General features: G+C 50.7%; 1 protein-coding gene across 3 annotated transcripts in view; it reads right to left on the bottom strand.

Annotated features, from left to right (window-relative positions):
* ZDHHC14 (zinc finger DHHC-type palmitoyltransferase 14) overlaps nt 1–25,580 on the bottom strand; it is a 218,168-nt gene extending 192,588 nt beyond the window's left edge. For 2 of the 3 annotated variants that reach the window (XM_054570157.1, XM_054570158.1), the window contains exon 1: nt 25,231–25,525. In XM_054570157.1, coding sequence (XP_054426132.1) covers nt 25,231–25,472 — 242 coding nt within the window. In that variant the 5' untranslated portion in view covers nt 25,473–25,525. Of the gene's footprint in view, nt 1–25,230 lie in introns of all 3 variants that reach the window. The other variant, XM_054570159.1, reaches the window with a different exon arrangement.
* Between the last annotated feature and the right edge of the window lie 404 nt (nt 25,581–25,984).

Below are 25,984 nucleotides of genomic sequence, written 5' to 3'. Positions count from 1 at the left end.
AAACACGCAAGGCTCTGTGCACAGGGCCCGCCGTCCCAATTTACCAAATACCCTCTAGGCCTCCCCCCTTACTTCCAAAAGAAGGGCAAGGAACACAGCTCGAAATTCTGCCATGTTAACGAGCCCGGGGCTCCAGTTCTTGGGAATCGGGGGGCTTCTTGGGGTAGTGGGAAGCATCTATCCCCGCTGACGCCTTTTCCTCATGCACCTGAACCAAAGCAGGTGAAGGAGGGCACACCTCAGTTTGCCCCAAGGGCAGGCAACGGCTCCTGGCTGCTATTCTGCATAGAACCTGCAGAGAGTGCAGTCACCATAGAAGTTTCTAGAGTGTAGGGAAATTTCACCTCGCCCCCGGATTCACTTACAGTTCAGCGGTGACGCCCACCTGAACCAGGCTGGAGGGCAGGCGAGTGCCTGGGTGAAAACGCTTCTGCTCTGGTCAGTCATCTGGAACGGTTGGCTGCCTTCCTTTTTCTCTTTTTTTTAACTTCCCCTTCCTTGGTGCGATCAGCATTTCGTATTTAAAGACATAGCTATAGGGATTGATCTGGTCTAACGCATCATCACCAATGCTCACTGCTTTAGGAAATACTGTTTATTTAAGAACTCCCTGAAAACACACAGATAATTTCCTCATATGCAGCGGGGCCCATAGCAGTAAGTACGAAACACCGTTATGGGCATCCGGGCTGAGCTCCGAGGTAAAGGGACTGTGCCAGGGCATTTCAAGTAAACCTTGGGCCACTGTCAGCGCCGTCCTGGACGGATTGCGGGCTTGGGGTCTGCCTTCCTCTGAGTGCCCCCCACCGCCCCCGCAGGCTCCAGGCAGAGGTGCCCTGTCCCAAGGCCGAGGCTTCCACTGGGGCTCTGGCTCACCCCCTCCTGCCTTCCCTGGACCCCGTCCTGTAAGCAACCCGCTCCTTCTCTCAGAGTCAGCTGGAACCTCACAATTTTACTCAAGTCTCTACTAATTAAAAAAAAAATGTCAAGCCTCCCAGTCTCTTCCCCCCTTCCAGCTGCTGCTGTCACTGTCCTTCCCTTTGTGGCCCAACTTTAAAGAGCTGATGCTTCCTGCCTCCCACGGACTCCTCAGCCCACTGCAATCTGGTGTCCCTACCATCGTTCCAGCAAAGCGGCCCTCGTTAAGGTCACCAGCGACCTCCACGCCACCAAACCCGCCCGTGTGCTTTAGCCCCGGCGTTCATCTCTGCGGGTCACCCTCCCTAGCCCGCGTTCTGGCCCGTGTTCTGGCCCGTGTTCTTCCCCGCCCCTGCCCCCAGCGGCCCCTCCCTAGCCCCCCGCTCTCCCCTGCCACTCCTCACTATCGGAGATACCCTCCCGGCCCCCAACCTCTGCAAGTCCAGGAGGCCTCTGCCTCCTGTCAGACTTCTCCCTTCCGCACCTGCAATGCCCAGACAATGCGCAGGTTAGACAGAAGCGCCACAGACCCCCCAAGCCCCAGCGATGGCCACTGCGTGTGCTCTACCTGCCCCCACTTCCATTCAGCGCTGCAGACCAGGAACCTGGGAGTGACCCACGACCCCTCCCTCTCCTTCACCCCACCCCCACATCCACTAAGCCCAGGCAGCTGTACCTGCTCCAAGACGGCTCACCTCTATCCACGTCTCGGCACCTCCTCTGCCATACCTGGTTCATACCCCACCTCGTTTTCTTCGATAGCCCCCCTAACCCTCTCCCCACTGCACTCGGGCCCCTCTAATCGGTTCCCCGTACTTAAAGCAGAGCTTTCATTCAAAAGCACCGTGTGACACTGTTCTGCCCCTCCCCAGCGGACAGCTTCCCACTGCCCAGCCTTCTTCAGTTGCCCCAAAGTGCCCCTAGGAAAGCTCTCCCCAGCTCCCCGCTTCACCCCGTTCACTCCACCTCGTTCTTCAGACCTCAGCTCCCGGGGCGGCCTGTCCGCGCCTGTCCCTCCGCAGGCAGGCTGGAGAGCGGCACTGCGCTCTCCTGACGCCCTGCACTTCGCTTTGTTCAGAGTTCATCGCAGCTCTAATTTTACATTTTTTCCTGAGACATCTTCAAGGTCAATAGGCTGGCCCTCCCCCACTCCCACGGCTGCCTTAAGTATGCACTTCCTCCTCGACCTCCTATTACAGGGAGCACAGAGGACCAGGGACAGCCCCAGCTGCCACCGCTGGAAACCTGTCTCAGTGAGTGTGCACGTGGAGGCCACGGCTCTGGAGCTGCCTCATCTGGGGCTGAACACAGTGACAACACTAAGCCAGGCCCCTTCCCAGGAACCCCTCGCCCTCTAACGCTGAGTTGAGGACTCCCACCCAACAGCCTTGCCAAGTCTCCCTACACCACACAGAATGCATCTATGCAAACCCCTCTCCCTCCTGCCCTCGCTGGGGGTCACGCTTGCACGGTCTGAAGGCTGTCCCCAAGTTTCTGACTCCCTCCCCATTTTTTCCCCTCGTAACATCCTTGCCCATGTTATCACTTTGCATCTGCTTGTCCAAGGCCCCCAACTAGCAGAGCCCTGAAACGGGAAGCCCCCTGAGCACAAAGACCCTGCCCGTTTGGTGGATAGTTAATTTCCAACATCTAATGTGACAATACCGAATGCATATCTGTGGAATTGCGTGAGTCAATCAATGTATCTTTTTTGAAGGAGACTGGCATACAAACATCCAAAATCTCTTACTGATTTTATGCCCTTTGCTCAGTGCGACGTGTACCCACATACCCGTAAAACACTGGGTAGACCCTCAAGATATCGCTGAGTTAGGGCAGGTTCCCCAGTAAGTGGCAGCGAGTCACGCGACATTTGCGACATGGCACCGCGAGTGTTGCATTGACTCCCAGGACTAGTAAGTAAGGGCACAAAGCAACACGCCAGGCGACCTCTGGGGCATCGTTCTGCACTGCCAGCACGGCCTCGCCTTTCTGGAGAGGACGGGATTTGGGGGCGCTGAACAGACAGAAAGCTCGTCTCCACGGTGAGCGGAGCATCCCCGAGAAAGCCCCCTGGACGGAGCTCCGGTCCAGGCACAAAACTTCCGGAGAAAGAAAAGGATCATTTGCGGGCAGAAAGGAGTCTTGAGGTTCCATGGAGACATGCTTTAGACATTAAAAGACATTTTAGAAAACGGAGTGTCGAAAGCTGCTCAGCACCCACGCGGCCTTCCCACTAAGTATCTGAATGTGAGAAAATTTTGGCTGCCTTCTGACTTTTAAAAAATGCTTTAAAAGACAGATACCCCAAAAAAAGAAGAAAAAAGCCCATCATTCTGAAAGAACACTGTATGCTATCTGAGGTAATTTTAAAACTATGAACTAAGACATTCCTTTTCCGGAGGACAACTGTCTAAGCAGCAGTGTTGTGTCGCGGGGCGCTCAGGAATCAGACTCCGAGAAACTGCGTCCGCCTGGGGGGTCCCAACGGACGAGGCGAGAACAGGGGCGGCCGGTCCGTTCTCCCCCTACAAATAAAGGCTCCATGGCACCTCACGAGTAAAGCCTCTGTCTTTCAGACATTCGGTGTCGTCAAGATCAAGCCTGGGTCCGGTGGGCAAAGGGGACCAGGAAACGGCCAGGCCACCCCTCCCCTCCCTCACAGCCCCCCATAGCCAGGGCTCTGCAAACACCAACAGAGTCTCTCCTCTGCCAGGTGCTCTGCTGGGCATTTTAAACACTTCTACAGAGAGGGATCACCCCGTCCCAGGCCACCTCTCGCTCACTGGCCTCACTTGAGGTCTCGCCTCGACCTGACCTGTAGCTCGGCAGCACGAGCTAGGAACCGCCTTCCCCTTCGGCAGTGACCCTGAGCTCCACCACCCCCGCCCCGCCCCGGCTCTCTGAAACACACATCTGAAAGCTGTCCTATGTGTAACCTCTGGGGAGAAAATACTGGTTTCCATAACCTTTTCTATTCTGCAGATCTTATTTTCCAACGCTTTCGGATCACAGGTGCTCTCCTTCAAATGCATGCCCAGAACTTCATGCCCCAAATTCGACCTATTGCGTTGCTCTGTTTTAACCTGTGCGTGCATCTACTTGGACTCTTTCCCCTCCCAGGCACGCCATGGCACGCTTCGTTCTCCAGTTGGCCGAAGTCACGTTAGTACGGCTACGATCACTCCGTGCTAGGATAATTCCCACTACAAAGCGAGCTCCGTTATGCAGTCATTGATAAAATATTCAACGCGCTTCGGACCCAGGGCTGACCCTCCTTCCCCGGCCCCAACTCACACGAACCCCCTGAGAAGCACCAGCACATCCAAGAACTCTGTGGTCTGGCCAAGGGGTTGTACCTCAGAGGCACCTGGAAAGTTCTTTTCAACTTCTTGCTTGAAACGATTATAGACACACAATAAGTAGTAAAACTAGTACAGACAGAACTCAATCTTTTCCCTTCTCTCTCGTCCCTTAGTTATTTTCCTTAACCTTGACCTTTCACAAATCTTATTTTCTAGGCAAGCAAGTACCCATCGGCTAACCTGCCCCAAGAGGGACAGCTTAATAAGGAAAGGAAGTCGGCTGACGCCGTGCAATGAACTAGACTATAAACGGTACTGAGTGCATCATTTTTCACTTATGCTCATTTATTTCATGTCTTTGCGTATCATTTTATGGCGCTTTTATCACTTGCACAGATTAATCGAGACACAGAACTGTCCTGGCAACACAAAGGAACTCCTGCCGCTGCCCTTCACAGTCACAGCATCCCTCCCTTTCCTGACCCCTGACAGCCACTTGTCCCTTCTCCATCTCTATAATGTGCGCATTTTGAGAATATTAGATACGTGGTATCACGCAGTACATAACCTCTGGAGAGGGGCTTTTTTCACACATCGATAGATTTTAATCAATAGAATCCCCTAAGTTTTATCATTCCTCTTACCACCCCTGCCCAAGCCCCAGGGCTGTGATTCAGCAGGTCGAAGGAGGGACCCCAAAGAGGTGAAACGCTTCCCAGGAATCCTTATCAGCACTCCCTGCCGTGGGAAAGATGGAACTCAGGCTCTTGCTGGAGGCAGGTGGCCCTGCACCCACCTCTTCCTTCACCTGTCACGCCCTGGGGGCTCCGGAGGGAACTGGAGCCGTTCCGTGTGTGACTACTTCCTCACCAAGTTCAACCAGCTTTTACTTCCTAGCCTCTTTCTAAGGTGCCTAATAATTGAGTTTGTATGAGTTGGTTTTTGTTTTTTTGTTGTTTTTTTTTTCCAGAATTACGCCTGGATCAACAGTCTGCAAGCTCTCATACATTCGTTCTGACTTTTGCATTCAGAAGTCATTTTTTCCAACAAAATACACTGCCACAAACCCAGCCAGTTCCCTAGAGAAGTGTCACTTAGGCCCAAATCGCCGCAAATGACATCTCAGGCTCTATCTTCACTTGGCGCCCCCTTCGCAGGAAGTGATTGCAAAAGGAGGACAACATACTTCCTGACTGCAGTTTGGCTGACCTTTGGCACAGAGAGGATCCCAAACCAGAAAAGAAGAACAGATGCCACCAGGCGCAGGCAGGCTCCCGGCCTCAAACTGAAGCCGGCAGGGCAGCTTGGGAAGCAGCGACGTGCGAGCCCCACGTTCAGCAGGCCCTGGAGCACCTCTTAGAACAGCAGTCGGGACAGGGAAGATCGACTGCCCCCCGGGACTACTGTCCTTCAAGGACACAGGAAACCGGAGAAATCCTTCCATGGCGATGGAAAGGAAAGAAGAAATGAAAACGCGGAGGGCAATCCACACATTCATTCACCGACTTGGGCAACCTCTCCAGCGGAACGCCAGCGCTGCGCAGGAAGAGGGGTCTCTGATCCTAGGACTACCCCGGTGCTGACTGACAGCCAGTGCCCCACAATTCTCTCTCCAGGGACACGTCTGCCCAGCCCCCCAGGAGGGGTCGGGCCCCATGTCCAACACCTGAGAGAAAAGCGTGTCACCCTGGGGTCCACCTGCTAGTTCTTACCAGCTGGGTGCCGACGGGCTGGGTGCCTACCCTCTCTGAGCCACAAGAACACCATAGGGCCATTTACTGTAAGGACTAGTGATGCATACAAAAACTCCCGGCCCATAATGGGTGCCTGTTACTTTTATGAAACTACTATTATACATCCAAGGCACTTCTCATCCAACGGAGCTGCTAAGGTGAAAAGCCAGCGCATGCACTTATGCCTTCCACGCGGAAGTCCCACCAGCAGGGCTCTGTCCCGCTGCAGACAAGCCCAGCCTTCTGCACGCCAGACAGCCAGCCGGGGGAGTGGGGATGGGGGGGACAGCACTGCCGAAGCAACGGGGCGGGGAAGACGGAGCAACGCAAGGCAAGGCTGCAGGTCCCGGCGCCCTGTGTGCGCACCGGACAAAGGCATTACAGCTAAGAGGCACTGTCTACAGTATAGGCTTCATGGAATTATCTCTCTATTTTGATACTATTCCAGCACAGAGGAATGTATTGTCTTAATAAAAATATTTATATAATAATACTTTTCAGACAGCTGAAAGTAAACCAGCTTGAAGAGAGAATGACTTCCTCCAATTGACACAAAGGTGCCATGAAAGTCAGTGACGGAGCAATTAGGACTCTGCCAGGGATGGGGGGGGGCCCTGGCTGAAACAGACATTTCTCCCACAGCAGCCAAATCCCATCCAACTCCTGGAGCAAAATCTTTCTAAACTCAGGCACCTGCGGACCCCTCACAGGGTCAGGAACGGCCAAAGAGACACATGGGTCCCTTTGACTTTAGAGTCCTTGCAACCTTCTTTCTCCTTCCTGTGCACCTCCCGGCACCCTTCCCCCCCCAACCCCCCCACCCCCAATCCAACCTGCTCCAGCGCACGCTGTCCCCCAGAGCTGCTTCCTGTTTAGAGCTCAGGCCTGGGGGGACAGTGATGAGTCAGCGTGCGCTCTGGAGCTGGGATGATTCAAACTTAACGCATGACCCCTCCCGTTGGGAACTAATACTTCAAAGCATGTCCCTCAAAAGGACAAGGTTTAACTCAACAAATGGACCTAAGAGTGGTATTATCCCAATTAGAAGTAGCAACAAAGAAGAAAAGATTGGGGTTGGGGGAGTGGAGCCGGGTACCAATCACCCAGAGTTCTCAATCGATACCCCATCTGAGACTAAAGCCGCACGAAGCACACGGTCAACCCCTCTCCTCACCACCGAATCATCAGGAAATCATGACAAAATTTCTTTGTACAGGGCTTGATTCTTAAGGTCAGGCATTATATCCAAGCACTGAACCACACTGGTAAAGTAAAAGTATTACCAGGCTGTTACAATGAAGAATCATTTATGTGTGAGTACATGATGGCTCGTGATTCTGTTCCTTATGTAAATATCTGTTGTGGTTCTAACGGATGCCACCACACACTTTCCCGGCCATCCTCACCGCCACCTTTAACACCCTCTAGGGCAGCTTTGCGACCACATGCCCACGCTCCAAAAGAAGGAGCAGACACAGAAACACGACGGTTCTGAGTCTGCCTGGGGACGGTTTCGCCCTGGATCCGGGTGGTGTGAAAGGTTCCCAGGTGGGTTTCTCTCCTTGTTTCACATTTCTGGATTCAGACCCTAAGATAACATATTCCTGAGCACTCAGAATATTTTTTTTTTTAATGAGCCAGGAAAATAAATAGGGAAAACACAGGTGATGCGGCTCCATTGCTCCTGGCACCCGGAGGCTGAGCCTCCCTACTTTCGAAGGTTGTGTGTAAGTGCTGCGCCCGCTGACAGGGGTGCTGGGTTTTAGCCATGGCCTCCGTTCCAGGGAGGTAGGTAGCTTTCCTTCTGAGCAGACAGCGGCGTGGAAGGAATGGATTCATTATCCCGAAACTCCTGGTGAGAAAATCTATCAATGGCAGGAGAGTATGTGAGGAAGAGGGGAAATACGGACAAGCAGCCTAAGAAGTTACAGATTTTCACAGCTTTTCTATACATGGTAAACAGGCAAAAATAAAACGCTTATTTAAAAACAAGTTATCTAACCAAAAAAAAGGGACCCAACTTCCGCTTGGTGCGTGTGAGCGAAGCCCAGCGCTGAAAGCCGCAGGTATGTCCTCTCCTCTAAGAGCTGCCTGGGCAGCGTGGGAAGCTGATGTTAGCCCATTTTTTAGAGAAAAATGAGGCTCATGCAGCTGCACTTCTGGCAGAAGTGGAGAGGGACTCTGCGTGCAGCCGCTCACAAACATCCATGAAGGCTTCTGTCAGCACTGGGAATGTTAACAAAGCAAAACACTACTCATTAGCGTCGGGGACAGACACAGACTGTTTTATAGCAAAACACCCATTTGCCACTTTAAAAATACTATTTTTATGGACAGGAGGCTCTCAGGATGGACGACTTCATCTGTTTTCTCACTTGGGACGGGAAGATGATAGTGCCCACTACGGAGGGAGCATGAGGGCTTGGTTAGGTGATGCACAAAGCTCTTCCTGGCACCTGGCGCTCGCCGCAGGCCACACCGGAAATGCCCTCACGCCTGTGGCCCGTGCTGGGTGGTCTGCGCCGGCACCTGCCTGGGCGCGCGCGGCACTGGGGCTGGGGCCGGGGCCGGGGCCGGCCGGCAGGCGCCCTGCACGGGCGATCGGCACTCCTGTGCGGGCCTGCCGCCTGCCTCAGCAGCCTTTCCTCCTCCGGGCACTGGGGGGTTGCCAGTGTGTATGTTACAGTGTCACATTCGCTAATGAGCTCGTACTTGCTAAAAACTAAGCTAAGCTAATGAGCTCGGCTTTGCTAATCAGCTCAAAAGAAATGAGCTTGCTTTGCTGGTGAGTGGGCAACCTCAAAGTTACCGCGTACGCTCATTGTTGAAAACGGGACGTGCATTTAGCCACAGAAATAACAAGACAGATGAGGGCAGAGCTCCCCGGCCAGCACTGCACCCTTTTTCATTCTTAAGGAAGGGAATAAGGGTGCAGAGGGCTGGGTCCCCGCTGCTGTGGGTCTGTGTGCAGGGACAAAGGAGACTGATAGCCAGCCCCTCTCCTAGCAGCTCAGGTTGGGGGAGGACCAAAAGTGGAAGGAAAAAATGAACAAAACAAACATCAGTGACTATTCCCTTCTGACCTAACTACTGGATCACAGGTTTCACCAAATGTACGCTTTAGTTCATCACCTACAAGATTATTTACTTTCATTATGGCTTGTGACACATCAAAGTGGTATTTGCTGAAAGGGATGAAAACAAAGGAATTTTGTGAAAACCCTTTCCCATCAAAGAGTGCATATTAGGAATTTATTGGCATTTCCTCATATGTGCAAAGACCTTTAATGAAAACAGGAACGTCAAAATAAGCCGACTCTGGCCTCGGGTGAAGATGGGTGTAATTGTCACTGTGCAATACAGTAAGACCAGGTCAGAAAGCAATACTGCATGTGCGCCGCCAGCCTGAGAATATTAACATCTTCACATGAGGGATGGAACAACGACCCCCGCACCACTCTTCCCAAGGAGGAAATATAAGCTCAAAACAAGAAATGATCAAAAGAATTCCACAGATGACATTTTGTTGACAGTCAGGGAGATGCAGAACATCACACTGCTCTTCGCGACCTGTGTTACCCTCCTGGCGTTAAGAAGGGGCGGTTCAGTGGGCAAAGCCCCAGACTGGCCATGAGAGATGTGAGTTCTCACCCTCCCTTGGCTGTCTGACAGCGGAGTGGCCTTGCGAAAGTAGCTGGTGTCCTGGGCCTTCAGCTTCCTCACCTGTAAAACGGGGAGTCTTCCCCAGCTCTACCACTATCTGATCACAGGTGAAAGGAAAAGAGCCCCACAAACAGCCAGTACATTCTTAAACACGGCTCAAAGGGAGATGGACTGGAGTCAGCACTAATAATGAAAAAAAGCATCATTTGAAAAGCACCTATTTTTACATACTTTTTTGCTTCTAAATAAAGATTTAGACATCCATTATTTACAACATCCACGTTTCTGTTTGTCCTTGACCTCTGTGTCTAAACCCTGGGTTACCAGTAACAGTCACTTCCAGGCCTCTTGGGAAAGGCTTTCCAACCTGACGCAGACACAGCGAAGGAGGCTTGCACAAACGCTGGTGTGCATGGGGCCTGGAACTGGGGGTGCGCGCCCGGAAGGCAGGTTTTGGTTGGCCCTCCACTCCAGGGCCTCGGCTGCTTTAATGCAGCTCCAGAGAAACTGATTTAGTGCCTACGGTGTACCGCACACTCGTATTAGGGGTATGGGAGCCAAAGAGCAGGAGGATAGGCCGTGGGCTCGGTGAGCTCCCGGCCCGCGGCTGAGGGGGGCGGGCACAGGAGCCGTGGCGCACAGGGCGAGCACCAGAGGTGCAGGCAGAAGGGCCATGGGAAGGCGGCTGGGCCAGGGCCGGGGCAGGAAGGCTTCACGGAACACGCACACCTGAGTGGGACTGGGAAGCCGGGCCGTGTGTGTGCCTCAGAGGTACAGGGTTGGAAGTGGGAGGGGTGTGGCAGAGGACCCCGCAGGGGTGAACACAGGAAGGGTGGGCACCTGGCACGGCTGGGGCCCAGCAGCAGGGTCCAGGGTGCCAGGCTGTGGCCCGGCATCTGTCAGCTTGCAGGCTGTGGGTCACAGAATCAATCCTGTGGGTCCGAAGCATTTTTAAAGTGAACTAGTCTAGAAGAAAGCCACAGAATTGAATAAAATAGAGCTCATGACAGACGGTCGAGAAGAGCTGCTTCAGGAACTTCCGGCTCTTGTGAGTGTGTGCGTGTGCACACGCGCGTGTGCCCTGGGTCTCCATGACGACTGCTCGGTGTGGCTCACTCCCTGAAGTTTGATGAAGATGCTGTTCAGGGTGTCGGGGGCACAGGGGGCCGTCCAGTCGCCATCCCACTGCTGCCCCCCCCCCGGCGCGGAGCGCTGTGGTGACGGCGGGACTGAAAACGAGGCCAGCGTTCTCCCACAGGGCAGGGCACGGCCGAGGGCCCAGGGCCGAGGGCCGTGGCTGGCGCCCTCGCTCTGTCCCAGCAGCTCCGTCCAGAGCAAGACCTGCACCAATAGCCTCGGGGGTCGGCCACACAGCGGTTCAGGCCAACGGCAGGGCCGGGGCGTGAAAAATGAGAAAACGCAGCTTCAATGAGCTTGTTTGGAATTTTGCAACTGGAAAAACGTAAGTTCTGTGTTGTTCAGTTGAGTCTGGTATATCAGTTACATTTGGCGGTGGGCGGGGAAGGGGCTGGCCACGTGCACTTCTCAGCGCTTGCGGCTTTTGAAAGGCTTCAATGCAGCACTGACCGGGACAGCACAGCTGATCCTGGGCACCGATGTCCTCGTCCCCAACCTCTTCCAGAGCACTCTGACCAGTCTTTGTTGGGGGCGCACCCTAGGCCTGTGTCAACAGTAGGCACGGTGAGTGGCCCCGGGACGAGGGCCACCCAGCCCGCCTGGTCCCTGGAAAGCGGTCCATGGAGAGTGGGGAAGAGCCGGCGTGGCCGCAGAGGAGCTGCGACCTGCAAGGCCCCGGGCCCGGGGAGCTGCTGTCTGGGCTGGCCCTGCTCACAGAGGCCCAGTTCCCGGAGGGGGATGTGTGTGCACAGGAGAGGTTCTGGTTCCAGATCTTTCTTCCTCACCAGCCCAGTCAACCCTCTGGGGAGATGGGGTCTGTCTTCTTCATACAAGTGACCATAACAACTGCTTTTAACTTTTGAAACAAGAATCTAAAGAGGGAAAGGCACGAATTATAAGGAGAGATGGAAGCCTATCCAAAGAAAGGGCACAGAACTACAACTGCGCGTAACAGGGGACGCAAACACCTTTATTTGTCATCTCCCCGGACGGCGCTCACAGGGACCCAGAAAGCCCTGTGCTTGGCCCTGACAACAGGCCACAGCACCTCAGTTTCCACAACACACAGATAATCTCCAACCCACGGCCCCTGGTGCTCAGCATGCACTAATTACTCAACAAGTAATTCCGGAGTAAAGAGGCCAACAAACAGCAGCAAAAGGAAAAGGAGAGTGAAAAACTCATGAAGAAGAAATGGTCCGATTTCATTCAGCCTGCTGCGTTCCCGTAACACATGCCGGGGGTCTCCCTCACTCAGAAGAGAGGCCCCCCTTTCGGCGCTCCCCCAGGCCTCACTGATGACCCCCGACTCTGCCTTAGGTGGAGGGAGAGGAGGACAACGATGAAATATTTAAACATTTCTTCAGGGAGGCAGGTTTATCACCCACTAAGAAGAAAATTTAGCCACATGTCAGGCTCAGCCTGGATTCCAGCCTCGCCTGCCCTTTCTCCCCCCGAATGCAGGCTGGCTCCCAGGCCCGACGAGGCAGACCCAGAGGCGACCGAGCAGCGACAGCCCAGCCGTTGCGGCCTGTCCCCCGCCAGCCGGCCATGGCACCACCCTGAATCTGTGTCCAGTCCTAGTCCCACCCCCGGCACTGGGGCCTCTCCTGGCGCCCTCAGGCCCGACTGGTCCCCCGGGCACAGAGCTCCTCGCACGCCCCCATCTCCGGCGGAGACCCTGCCCTCCATGACACAGCTCCTTGTCTGCAAACTCTCCCAAACGAAGTTACCGGGGCCGCCCCAGTCCCATCTGTTGCCTGCCAGGCTGGGTTCCCTCTCTCCCCCTGCCGTTACTGATGCGTCCCCACAGACGTGTGGGCCATCCCACTGGGTAGCTGACCTATCTGCAGCATTCAGCTGTCATTACCTGCCGTGGACACTGTTGTTGGCCAGACAGAGAACGCCTTCCTGCCCTCGCCACACCAGCTCTTATTTCAGGGCGGATGCATTCCTTCCCCCGGCTGCTGGAATGTTGGCATCTGCCACTGCTGGCCAAGTCCCCCTCGGGAAGCGGCTTGCAACTGGACAGTCACCTCGTCCAAGGTCCTGCCCCCTTCCCAGGGTGCTCACAACAAGGGCGGTTTGTGCCAGAGGAGAAGGGCCTGGTGCTGCCGCTGTGTCTGGTCCATCAGCAGGAGCCTTGACTGCGACTACATCCGCCCAGTGCCCCTTCCCTCACCCCAGCAGGGGTTGATCTGAGAGCCCCTCCTGTAAAAGTCCCACAGGCAAACCTGCCTCGGGGTCAGTGTCCCTGGACACCCTACCCTTGAGGTGCAGCAGGCCAGTCTACCCTTCAGATACCCCGCCTCTGCTCACTTGGAATTCCTCGGAATCCTCAGAGAACTAAGGGTCCGTTTCGTGCACTCATTTTGTGATGTCTGATCAACAAGCCCTTCTTGAGGGATGTGGAGAGCATTTCAAGTCCAGTTTAATTGGAAGAACTCCAAGGGTGGGGGTGTGGCGGATAGAATGGCCACCCAAAGACGTCCACGCCCGATCTCTGGAACCTGGGTACGCTACTTTGAGGTGGGGAGATTGCCCTGGGTCCCACGGGTGGGCCAGCCTAATCACGTGGGTTCTTAAAAGCAGAGACAGCTCTTCCTGGCTGTGGGCAGCGGGAGCTGCGGCTCCAGAAGAAGGGTGCGGAGGTCAGGAAGCCTCTGGCTTTGACGACAGAGGGTGGGGCACAAGTCTGCTCTGGAAGCTGGAAAAGGCGGCAGAGCAGACTCTCCCCCGGAACCGCCAGGAAAGACCACAGCCCTGCTGACACCTAGACCTCAGCCCAGGGAGACCGGGTTGAATGTAAGGGGGTCAACGTGGGGTAATTAAACCACTGTGTGTGTGGTAATTTGACAATTATAAAACCTTAGTCCAGAGAAAAGAGTCAATGAGGAGGGGAAAAAAAAACAACTCCTCATTTATTTCCACGCTGTATCTCCCCTTTTATGCTTGATCGGGGCTCCCATTCAGGGAAGCCTGAGATCAACCTTGAAATACCAACTAGAGTCAACCCTGGGTGACAAGAACAGCACTGACCCCGACTAAATAATGAGCTGATGACGGTAAGTGGCCTTCTCTAACTACCAGTATCTATTTGCTTTTAAAAAGACAAATCTTAGCTTTTGAAGTGCCTGGGCAAAATACGCTTATAGCTAATAAAACAAGAACAAAAAACGCAAACTCAAGTGTTTCCCCTACATAGAGTGGCAATTACCAGTTGAATGTGTGTTAGGGCCATTCTGGAATTTAATTTGTATGGGTTACGATTTGAAAAAGAAGCGGGAAAACATATCAAGTTAATAAATGTGAGATAATCTGAGTAAAAAAATTCTTCTCTCTGGTTAGAAAGACAACTAGACTAAATATAGCTGCAGAATTTCACTTGACTTTGGCTTATATGTTCAAAAATGCCCTTATCTGCCATCAACAATGTGGGTATGGGAAATTCATGACATTAAAAGACCCCGAAATAGTAGCATTCAAGAGGATAAATTGTGTTGATTCTGTAAACCTGGGGCCCACTCGAAAGATCAGATCCCTGGGCATCAGTGGCAGTCCAGCCACCCACAGCTGGGGCAGCAGGGCTCTGCAGACACAAGGCCACCACGGGCGGGGCAACAGCAGGCCCGGCAAGCGGGTCCCTGGCCTTATCACTAACCTGGAGGAGAGCGAACATCCTCAGACACAACAGGGTGGAAGAGGCATCCCTGCCAGGGATCCCTGTGTTTCCTCATTCAACCCTCTCAAAAATCAACAGACAGGACCGTTCTAGACCTTAGAGATCTTCGAGAAAGAGGTTCTCACGCAGCACTCTTAATAAATTGTGAGGAGAACAGAAAGGTCTTGAACGTTGATTCTAACCATTTCGTATGGGTTTTCTTTTTCACACAGTGGGTGTGTGAGTCTATCACTGTAAGTCTAACAAACACGACATAGATGGGAACTCAAGGAAGGACGCCGTGGCGAAGCATGGGGTGATGAGGGTCAAAGCACCGGGGCACAGGTGGCCAAGGACACCGCTCAAGGAGGTCTCAAGGAGGTCTGGGGGTTGGCACCATGGTGGACGCAGTGTCCAGCTGTGACCTTTCCCCCCCTGCTCCGGGCACGCTGGCATGGAAGTGGGGGGTGAGACACGCGAGCCCTGACTCTGCCGTGCTTTTGAGACGTTCTCCAACTTCGGCACTAGGACTTCAGCGTTCGTAGTCACACACTAACTGTTGCACACTCCAAGCGAGTCTCAGCACTTCACTGGGGGACTTTTGGTAGTAACGTTTCCAGTCACTATGGCTGTCTAATACCCCTCCCCAAAATGCAGTGGCTTAAAACAACATTTTGTTCACGAACCTGCAACGTGGGCAGGGCTGGGCGGAGGGAGCTCCTGTCTGCTCCGTTCAGCGTGGACCGGGGAGGCTCACGGGAACCACAGAACCATGCGAAGGCTCACTCACCAATAGGTCTGTCCCGTGGGCACCTCTACCTCTGTGTAGCCTAGAGTCTCTCTACAATAAGTTACATGGCCTCTGTGTCATGTAGCTCAGGGCTCCAAAGGTGCATGTGCCCAGAGAGAGAGGCGGGGGTGGGGGGAGAGGCCACCCATTTTCACAATTCTAACCTAGCCTGGCCCGTAGTCATGGGGAGAAGAATTACACTCCATTCTTTTTTTTTTTTTTTTTTTAGGAAAAAAGTTAAAGATTTTGCGAATATGTTTGAAAACCACGGTAAGTGTGGAAAGAAAGAGGAAGAACTCAGCCTAAGAGACACTGAGGAAAGGAGTCCAGAGCGTGATGACTGAAAGTAGGTAGGAAAGGGTGAAAAAGGAGACTGCTTCCAGGGAGAACCCTGGGGACTAGGAGAGTTCTCCTCACCAAGAGGGGTGCAGCCACGAGCAATGCATCTGGTTGTGAATGACCTGCTTTCTGGGCATCAGAAGACGCCTGAGTAGAGATCCCCACAGGCAAGGAGCAACTCACGACTAGAGGGCAAGCGCTCCAAGCAGAAGAGGGAGCGAGACAAACGTCATGTGGCCCAAGGCAAGAGAGATGGTTCAAACCTGCCTGAGAAAGTTAAGAAAGGCAGAAGGGGAAGAACAAAGACAATGAAGGGCAACAAGGAAAGAACAGATGTAACACAGGAGAAAAGGAAATAACTAAAGGTCAGTAGAAGGGGAATGTGCTAGAAGCTAAAGGAAGAAAAAGGTTCAAATGAAGAGAAAGTAGTCATAGTCTCTTACACCTTTGAAAGTTAGGGGGGAAGGGATGAAAAAAAAGACACCAGACTTTGACAATGGAAACAACCAGGGACACCGAAAACAGTGTGCAGACCCATTTTATTTCTACCACCTGAGCAGGGGGAGGCAGTAACTTCTCATCTCGGCAAGTAGAACAAATGCTTCTAACAGACTCTGGCGTTTGGCGTTAGCATGAGCTGTGTCTCTGTATTTGTGAGAAGCCCCTGAAAACCACCAAAGGACAGCAGGCTTCTGGAGCTGAAACTCTTCCCCAAGTGAGTTAGGCCACCATTCCTCCACTGATAAGGCTATCACTTCAAGGCCAACCACGCCCAGCTCACAGGGCCGTTGGCCACGCCCGCCCGTAACGGCCCCGGCTCACCTGTCACGCCCGGACGGCTCTCCGCAGCCAGACCAGTGCCCGTGGACTTGGAGGTCAGCGGTTTTTAAAACCCAGTTTAAAGATGTCTGAAAATTATTGTATTCCTGTTTTTGTTAAACTATGTGTTCTGTCCAAAGGTGCCTAAATGTTAAAAAGTTCTCCTCTACTTCAAAAATCTCCAGAAAGGGACAGGGAAGTGTATACTAAGGATATGTTAGCTCTTAGCTGCAAAGGGCCAAGGAAGCAGAGGCTAAAAGAGGCCTGAATTAAGGACAGTACAACTTCTCTGGACAGGCGGGGAGAGCGGAGGTAAGAGAAACACACGTACACAGGCACACACAGCTGTCACCTTGCTCTGCATTCCGGGCCTGATCACGGCAGAGGAAGAGATTCTGTCTGTCATGTATAGCATCAGGAGACAGAAGAGTCTGGAAGGGCTGAGAGCTGGCTGCTTCCACTGGAAATCCCTTCCATCAGGACGTCAGCTAAAACGAGCTGCCTCAGCTGAGACTGGTAGCAGAACCCCCATTACCAGGACTCTGAGAAGCGGGATCTCACCTGGGCATCACAAGATCAGAGAAGAGCTTCCCAAAGCAAAGTATTGTAAGTGAGAGAGGAAACGTTAAAGCCTTCCTTTAAAATCAACGAAACACTAGCATCGAATTAAACTGTGAAGATGAAATGTGTGATAAAGTACTTCACTCACCATCAAGATGCATATTTCATTAAACCTTGCTCTCAGTCGTATACAACTTCAATGATTAGCTGATGGTCATGATTTAACATTTTGATAAATATTTTATCATCATATAAAAGCATAACAGAATTGAACTCCTTCTTAAACTCTATTTCAGTATTGAGCCTGGATGTCATAGTTCTTGCCAGGATACACTTAAGAAGAAATCAGAGCCCACGAAGAGGCAGCCTTGAGATTCTACCCTACGAAACGATAGTACATCCCAAGTATCAGTGGGAAGTCAAAGAAAGAAAGATTAGAAAGAGTATGAAGAATAAATTGAGCATACTGATGAAAATCAAATATTATACCAATAAAAACTAATTACATATATACAGGGTCTGGTACAAATAGCACCTTTTTATTACAAAATCTTTTATTACAAAATCATAAGCATGTAATTCTGTAACATAGCAATATCACACTCAAGCACACCCTAGGACACTTTAGGTGAAATGTTCAAGTTAAAACCATAATCATTATGCCCATATTATTACCCTACCAACCACACTCAGGCAGGCACTACTTCTACCAGACCCTGTATATGCACCAACCATCTGAGAAACAAACACGATATTAAGTTTTTTAAAAATCACCAATAGAAAGTTTTAAGTGCGATCACTGCACTCTAACAATGAGAACAAGCCATATTAGCTAGAAAAAGCACTGTTTTTAAAAAGTATCAGGAAACTGAGGCTGCAAAAATGCCTAAAGGTGTCAAGCCCTCCCCTAAAGAAATGAGGCCAACATCCACTCCCATTCCCAGCAAAGTGGCAGGAAGAGCAGAAATCCACCACAGGCAGGAGGAAGGAGAAACCAGGGAAATTTTTAAGCAAGTTGAATGGCCCCATGTGGTCTGCCACATGGGTCACAGTCCCCAGGAGCCTCAGCCACAGGGTCAGTCTGTCCCAGCAGGCTACTCTTTCCAGTGGAGGATCGTTACCAAACCCGCAAGGGGACTGCAAGCCTGGCTGGGGGTAGGGCCAGTGAGCGAGAGATACCGCCCCTGGCGATGGCCAGGGGAACTTCCCCAGGGGCGAGGCAGGAGTCAGAGAAAGGAACTGAACAGACTTCTCCTGGGCACCGCAGGCTTTTGCCCAAGGCGCTTCAGGGCCTCCAAAAGCCGGCGTTGGACAGCGGGTCAGAGAGACGTCGTGAGGTATAGGAAGCTGGGGCAAACCTGAAATCAAAGAGATCTCCCCAGTCACCCAAAAAGCTGGCAGTCTGGCTAAGAAACAGAAATCTCCCAGTCCAGTGTGCTGGTGCCAGGCTGAGGGGCATCAAGAAGTCTTCGGGGCTCCGATTCCATTCCCTGCTAACGGGAAAGTGCCGATTCTGCCCTCAAAACACTGATAAGCGATGAGCTGAATCCAACGAAAGCTGTGGCCAAGCCCACACCCATTTCAATGATGAGATTGATGCCACCTGCTCACCATGGGCCTGATGAAGGGGCACATCCTTTTAAATTACAGCCTCTAGGATTCTTTGACACATAGTATCTGTCATACTATCAAAAACTGAGGCACACAGAAAGAGGAGAAAATATGACTCATAGTCAAAGGAAGCAGTCGCCAAAAGAAGCAGGCCCAGAGTCAACATAGATGTTGAAATTGTTAGGCAAGGGTTTTTAAATAATTATAAAAATTGTTAAATCACCCAGTGGAAAATATGGACAGGAAAAGATGGTGAATTTCAGCAGAAGAATGGAAATTATTTTTAAACTATATTTAAAAAAACTAAAATATATAGAATTTGTGAAATATAGAAATGTTCAAAATAAAAAATAATAATATCAAAAATAGCTCAGCATAAACAGGACACAGTAGAGAAAGGGATCAGTAAACTTGAAGACACACTAATAGGAATTACACAAACTGAAACACAAAAAGAGTAAAAAAATGGAATAAAGTATCCAAGATGTATGGAACTACATGAAATAGTGTCATATATAAATAAACAGAGTTTCAGAAGAGGAGAGAAAAGAGGACAAAAGAAATAATGGATAAAAAAATGTCTAAAACTGATGAAAGATATTGATCCACAGATCCAAGAAGCCCAAGCAAACTCCAAGTAGGATTAATATCAAGAAAGCCACACCTCCACAAGTCATTGTTCTGCTGTTGAAAACAAAAGATAAGGAGAAAACCAGCTGTGACAAAAACTGACCCATTAAATACAGAGGGAAATGCTAAAAATAACAGCTAACTTCTCATCAGAAATAAAAGAGGCCATATTTAGGGAAGAACTAAACAAAAGCATTAAGATGGTCCCCAACCCTACCTGAGCCAAATTCCTGAATATAACCAATTGTAAATATCGATTGATCACTGTTTTCTCTTTCCGAATAACCTCAGCTATAAAAGAATAAATGTATTTCTTAAAGTCCTTAAATTTTCTTACTGAGATATAATAACTCTGCCATGAATAAATTATGTATAACATTGTACTGCAAAAGAAAAATCTCCATATTGTGCAAATATGGCCCATTAAATAAGTGACCATCACTACCCTGTTATAGAAACCTACAGGAGTCTTTTCTGCATAATTTGGTATCACTTCCCAGTAGCTGCCATTGAACCCAATAAAACATCAGTAGTCAATGGTATCCTTCCAAGCTTTGTTAGATAAACTAAAGTATCCAGTCAAGAACCTACAATATGCCAAATAATTCTAGGAATAATTTGCAAATTATTCTAGGTTGCTAGGAAACATTCATATAGATAGAGAGAGAGAGATATGTGTGTATGTCTGTGTGTGTGATATATGTATATCTACCACAGAGCACTTTATTTGCTTACAACATTAGTTAAAAAATAAGGAAAAACTAGAAAGAAGTCTTCGTTAGCCAAGAGAACATCCCAGCTCTATCACTAGTTTTCTAAGCAACTAAAATATTTTTTATTTTCTCTGCTTCAATGAATGCAGTTGCAATGAGATGATACTTGACTCTGAATTCAGAAGAATTATATGAACTAGTAAAAGTTTCTAAGAAATATGTTCTACATTATTAATTATAAATTTTATTAATGTTCATGACTTTTCAACATGAAAAACTGAAGCACAAAGAATTTATTTTCCAGTGTTTCAGTATTACCATTACTTCATTAAACAACAAATATTTACTGAGAGTCTGCTATTCACCAGGATATGGCAGCAAATAAAACAAATGGAGTCCTTACCCTCACAGAGCTTACACATGTTGGTTGCGCACACCAATGAATGGGTTAGTGTATACATGTCAAGAGAGCATCATTACGACTTTGAAGCAACCCAAAATTCCAGTGGGGCCACGGTGGGCTATAAAATGTCCTGAGCACCGTCTGCCATGCTCATGGGTAATGTTCCGCAGAGAGGTCCTGGTTCCATTACCATCAACTACCACCACCCTGAGGTCCCCTACAATGCATAGCATGGCCAGCATTTGGCCAAAAGAAGATGGGACACCTTCTAGATGTTTTCTGAAATGACGGAGAGCTTGATGCAGTTCTCAATAGGACAGCTGAGAAAAGATGGGATCCTGATATGTTATAAGGGCAGCACCTTCTGCTAAATAGTAAAGGATTTCCAATCTGTAAGAGAGAAATTGTTGGAAATGACACCCCTTTTCCAGCTTCAAGGCAAACATAACCCCAGTTCCACTGACTACCACTTATTCATCGATTACAGCAGGTCCTCGGAATATGCCAACTTCATTCAACATCACTCGTTATTACATTGATGAAATGCGGTTGGAACTTAATTATTGCTTACACCAATTAGCCTATGGTAAAATTGGTTTCACAGAACCTGTCAACGAGGATGTCAAGTGGGGGCTTACTGCACTTCAGAGGGGATTAGCCAAAGAAAGAAAAAGGAGGGACGGAAGGAGGGAGGGACAGAAAAAACATACGGCTTTTTAAAACAGATCATCCATAGATTTCTGGTGATGAGAAATTTAAGAACGTTCTCACATTCTCAAGTGTCTCAGCTCTAGTGACACCTCCACACTGTCCCTGGTGACAGCACAGAACTGGGAGGCAGTCAGGTGCACATTTAGGAGCACGGCACGCTCCTGGCATCGGGGACCTCCTCTGCCCTCCCAGTTCGCCTCCTTCCTTCTGCCCTGGTGATCAAGAGACTACAAAATGCCAATGCTTCAGGACCAAAGAGTTTATTTTCAAGTTTTCAACTCAGGGGTGTGTGCGTGTGCATGTGTGTGTGTGTGTGTGTGTGCATGTGTGTGTATAAGAGAGAAAGAAATTGATAATGTTCACTGATCTCTTCCCATTGCCATTCTGGGGAAGTGAGACCGAGGACAGTTCGGTGGGTCTTTGATGAGCCAGACCCTCAGAGAGCAGCGGGCTGTCTCGGTAACACTGCAACTAGCATCCTCCCTTCTCTCTTAAATACAGCTGTGAAACGCTGTCACTTTGCACCCATACTCCATATGTTGAATAAAAGATGCCAAAAGACAGCCTGCCCTGCTTGGGAAAGAGTAGAGTGTTGCATCAGGTTGCTTCCAGGAGCATTCTTTTCTGTCTTCATGGTTCTGAGACGGTAGCTCCAAAAATGGACAGGAAATCCAGTCCTTGCTTCTTGTAGGCTTGCTCAGTGTTCCTTCCCGGGACCTGGATGCAGACGGTCCCCAGCCATCCCTGCTGGATGCCTGCAGGACCCCACTCCAAAGGGGCCAGAGTGAAGCCACTCCTCAGACTCGTACCACAGTCTTTCTTTTAGCCACAGACTACCATTCTGCATTTTTTGAGCCCTAATAAGCTCTCACTGTCATTCTTCCTTAGTAACTCACATACCCCGTCTCTTGAAGGCTCTCAGAGAAGGGTGACCAGAGACCCTGAGAGGCTATTTCTAAGGTTTCCTCTAATCACAGGCTCCATTCCTTGAGCACTTGCTAGTATGCTTCAGATAGCGTATTAAGTATGCTTTTTCATTTAATCTTCACAGCATTTTAAGGTAGGTATTATTAATCCCATTTAATAGATTGAGAAGTTGGGGCTTTCAAAAGTCAAGTAATTTGCCCAGGGTCATACATCCAGTTAGAATCTTGGGATCTGTCTGCCCAAAATCCACGCCTGTACCCACTATTCTACGTTGGAGGCAGAAGAGGACAGTGGGCCTTTAACTGCACTGGCTTTGCAGTCAGAAGCCTGGCCGCTAATTATTTCATTATCTGAGGTGGCTGTTTAACCTCCCCAAGCCTCTGTCACTTTATCTTCAGCACGGGAATCATCATTTCTGCCCTGCCTTGCTGCCCTGCCTTTCTCCCAGGGTTGAAGGTAGTAGCAACGCCTGCTGCTGCATCCCAGTAAGTTCATTTCACTCGGACAGGCTTCCTTGTCCATCCAGCAAGTTTGGGAGTGATGGAGGTGAGGCAGGAGCAGAGTCGCAGGATGAGGAGGTCTAAAACTAACTTCAGAAGTTACATGTCATCTTTTTAAATTCTGAAGCTGCCGTTGTATAACTGTATGGGGAAGCATGGACTCTAATGTGAGAAAATGAATGTGACTAATATTCAAGTTATCTAGGCATGAAATTAATCAGAATAGGCAACCATTAGTATGTGCTCAATGAACATCCAAAGGAAGGACAGGGAAAGGCAGGGAGCGAGCAGATGGGTCTGGTATCTTCTCTTGATCTCTTTTATCTCTTAGCCTGTTTGTATCCCATTACCTATGCAGGTAACTCATGGGTTCTCTGAGTCTCCATCAAATTAATGTAGCCAAAGTTATTTATTTTCACTCTGTAATTAGCAATGATAAAGGACTTAGAAGCAATACACTGACAAATATTCTTCGCCAAGCCATAATATCCTCTAGTCTGAACAGCCCTCCAATTTTTCTCACCTGAGGCATCATGCAAGGATGAACCTTCCTTCTTGGAATTTCAAATTGCCTAAATGAGCAATGCACACGGAGACCAAACACACAGACACACAGAGCTGATATAAAAACGAAGCTACCAATAGTAGCTAAAAATTCTCAGTGCACATGTCTATTCCTACAGCCATCAGTTAACACGCTGCTGATGCAGAAAATGATCCGCAACAACCTGCTAGTGAGGACTTTGGGGAACTCTTGGAAGAAACGCACACAGAGATAAAGAAGAAAAAATTCATTTATGATGGTTTGGTTAAAAGCAATGTTTGAATGAATAAAATACAAGATGGTAAGTAATAACCGGTCGGGGGGAGACCCCCCCAACCATTCAGTGGGGATTTTGGTACATATACAAAATGAAATATTCCTCATTCTACCTGAAAGACACCTGTGGCTGACGCTCTGCAACACAATCACAAAATTAATCCATTTTCTCCACTCTTAAAATTACTAAAAAGGGCAAAAAGGCCAATACAGATGCCTTCAAAACTTTTTTTTAATGTTAGGAACATAATAGCGACCACTCAGCCTCGGGAGGACCCCCTGTCATGACGTCACCACCAGCAGGAGGGCATTCCTGTGCGACCGCATGGCATCGTCATTGCGGTGCCTGAATTCGGGTCTCAGGATGCAAACTCACCCACCCCGTCTGGCCCCTTCCTCGGCCCCCCAGGTCCAAAAGGGCGAGGGCGGCTCCCGACGGGGGCGGCAGCAGAAGGAACAGAGCATTTCTCTTGCCAACCCTAAAGCCTCATCACAACCTTCCCCTCCCGTCCCCAGGCTCCCTGACAGACTCCACCAACTAGTCTCAACTGTGCACAAAAGTTAAACTGCGAGGAGAGACCTGGACATTTAACAGTCAGACACGGAGGGCTTGTGTGTGAGAAGGCCTGGGGGTGGGAGGGGGGTAGCTCAGACGCCCCTCGCGCCTCACCTGTTCCAACCCAGTCCTGTGGAAATTGCTCACCATAGCACACTGTTCACACACAATGTGTTTCCCCACAGAGTCCGGGGGCCAAATTATTACATCGCCATTACACTGGCAAGTGATCGCTCATTTCTCACTGAAACAGCTTTTGGAATAGCAAACTCCAGACACAGAATCAGAGTCTATTAATACTTATCGGAAACAAAAGTAAAGAAACACAAAAGGTTTTAATTAACCCCATCCAACAGAGGCAGCTGAAAGGGTATCAGGCCCCGCGACAACCAGGATATGAGAAGCACTGAGAACTCCCAGCAATGTACTGCTTTTTTAATTCTGGGGGGAAGTAGCTCCAACTTCTATTGAGCATAAGATACCAGGAATTACATAAGAAGTTGAATTGCAAATGTTGGACCCAGTAAGAGCAATTGAAATTGATTCTGGAATGTGGTTAAACTGCTTTATCTAACACCATTAAGAAATAAGATCTTCCATTAGTTGACAGGATAGTCACGTCTGGCCCATTTGATTTTCCTGAAAACGGCACAGACGCACATGCACTTTTTTCCCAGAGAAAAGCACTCAAGTCCCCAGGTACTGTCTCTGGAACGAGAAAGTGGACAGGGCAGGGCCACAGTTCTCCTGAACGGGCCTCAGGTCTCCTTTCACCTGTTCCCGCATTTGGGAGCAGAGGGAAAAGTGTGTGTTGGGAACAATTGTTGGTTGAAACTTTTTAAAAAGTGAACAGTTTAGAAACATTGTAGTAAACCAGAAATCCTTGTCCAAGAGTGAACATCTAAGGAGAATAAAAAATGAAAGTATCCTTCCAGGCCACATCCAGTGGCCTACGCTTGGAAACCTACAATAACCAAGACGCTTCATCCTTCGGTGAAGGTATGCAGACGATTGAGTCAGCGGGGCCTGACAGATGCCCTCCACCTTGTGAGCAAGAAAGGCAGTCAATGCCTTCCATCCCTGCCTGGAGAACCGGCCTCATCCCCCTCCCCGCAGGCTCCATCTGGGCTGCTTTGCTAGTCTCCAAACTCAACAGAGACAGCGCCAAGAATCAGTCACCTGGGAGGTGCCACCCAACCCCTCCAAGCAACAAGGCTGGCCACCTTACAGGCGCCGCACTCCCCTCTCCTGCTCCCAGAGCCCGACCCAGAAATGCATGATCTCAGGGGACCTCCAAAAGAAGAAGAGGGAAAGAGGGCTTGTATTATATAACAATATTCAGTAGATAAGGCTTCTAGAAAACGAAAGTAACGAGGGGACGCGCCGGGGCAGGCGAGGGGAGCCCGGCATGGGGAGCTGTCGCCGCTACTTACTCGAAGGCGAAGAAGAGTCCGCTAGTGACCAGGATGAGGATGAGAGTCAGGTAGAAGACGCCAGTCTGCCGGGCCATCATGATCCTCCCGTTGCAGAAGAACTTGTTTCTTCCCGGGAAAACCTCCCATTTCCTCCGGGCCGCGATTTTCTTCTTGTGGGGCGACTCCATGGGGGAGGAGCTGTGGGTGCTGATCTGACTGTACTCGCAGTCTTTCATGGGCCCGCCGCCGCCGGGAGGCATCCACGAGGGCAGCCGGCGTGGGGCGCACACCCCCAGAAGCCCCCCGGCCACGCGGGCCCCGCCGAGCCACGACCGCCCCTCGAGCCGCGGCGCCGCGGCCCCTAAGCGGGATCCGAGCTCGGCGACAACTTTGCGGAGGACACTCAGGTTAACCCCTCGGGGAGCCCAGCTGTCATAGCCGGATCCCCTTCCTGGAAGGACGGTGCTCGCCCGCAGCCCGCGGCGATCCTCAGTCGCTTCCAGCCCGCGTGCCGGGGCTCCGGGGTCCCGCGGGGCGCGGAGAGCTGCCTGGCCGACTCCGGGCTCGCCGCGCGCCCGCCCCCTCGCACAGCCGCTCGCTCGAACCCGCCGCCCCCGGCTCGCCGGCAGCGCTTCTGCTCCGGCCCGCCGACCCCCGAGCACTGCGCCCCGAGGGGACACGAGGCGGCGGCCGCGGCGCCGGCTGGCTTGGGAGCCACTTCTACGCCTCGGCCAGGTTTATTCTAATCCTTCCTCCCGGCGGCGGATCCTCC

Source organism: Pteronotus mesoamericanus, unplaced genomic scaffold (assembly GCF_021234165.1).
Source record: "Pteronotus mesoamericanus isolate MK-2021 breed Mesoamerican mustached bat unplaced genomic scaffold, CSHL_Meso_final contig_20, whole genome shotgun sequence".
NCBI classification, from domain to species: Eukaryota; Metazoa; Chordata; class Mammalia; order Chiroptera; family Mormoopidae; genus Pteronotus; species Pteronotus mesoamericanus.
The sequence above is the reverse complement of the archived record's forward strand: the minus strand, read 5'-3'. Positions and strand labels throughout refer to the sequence as shown.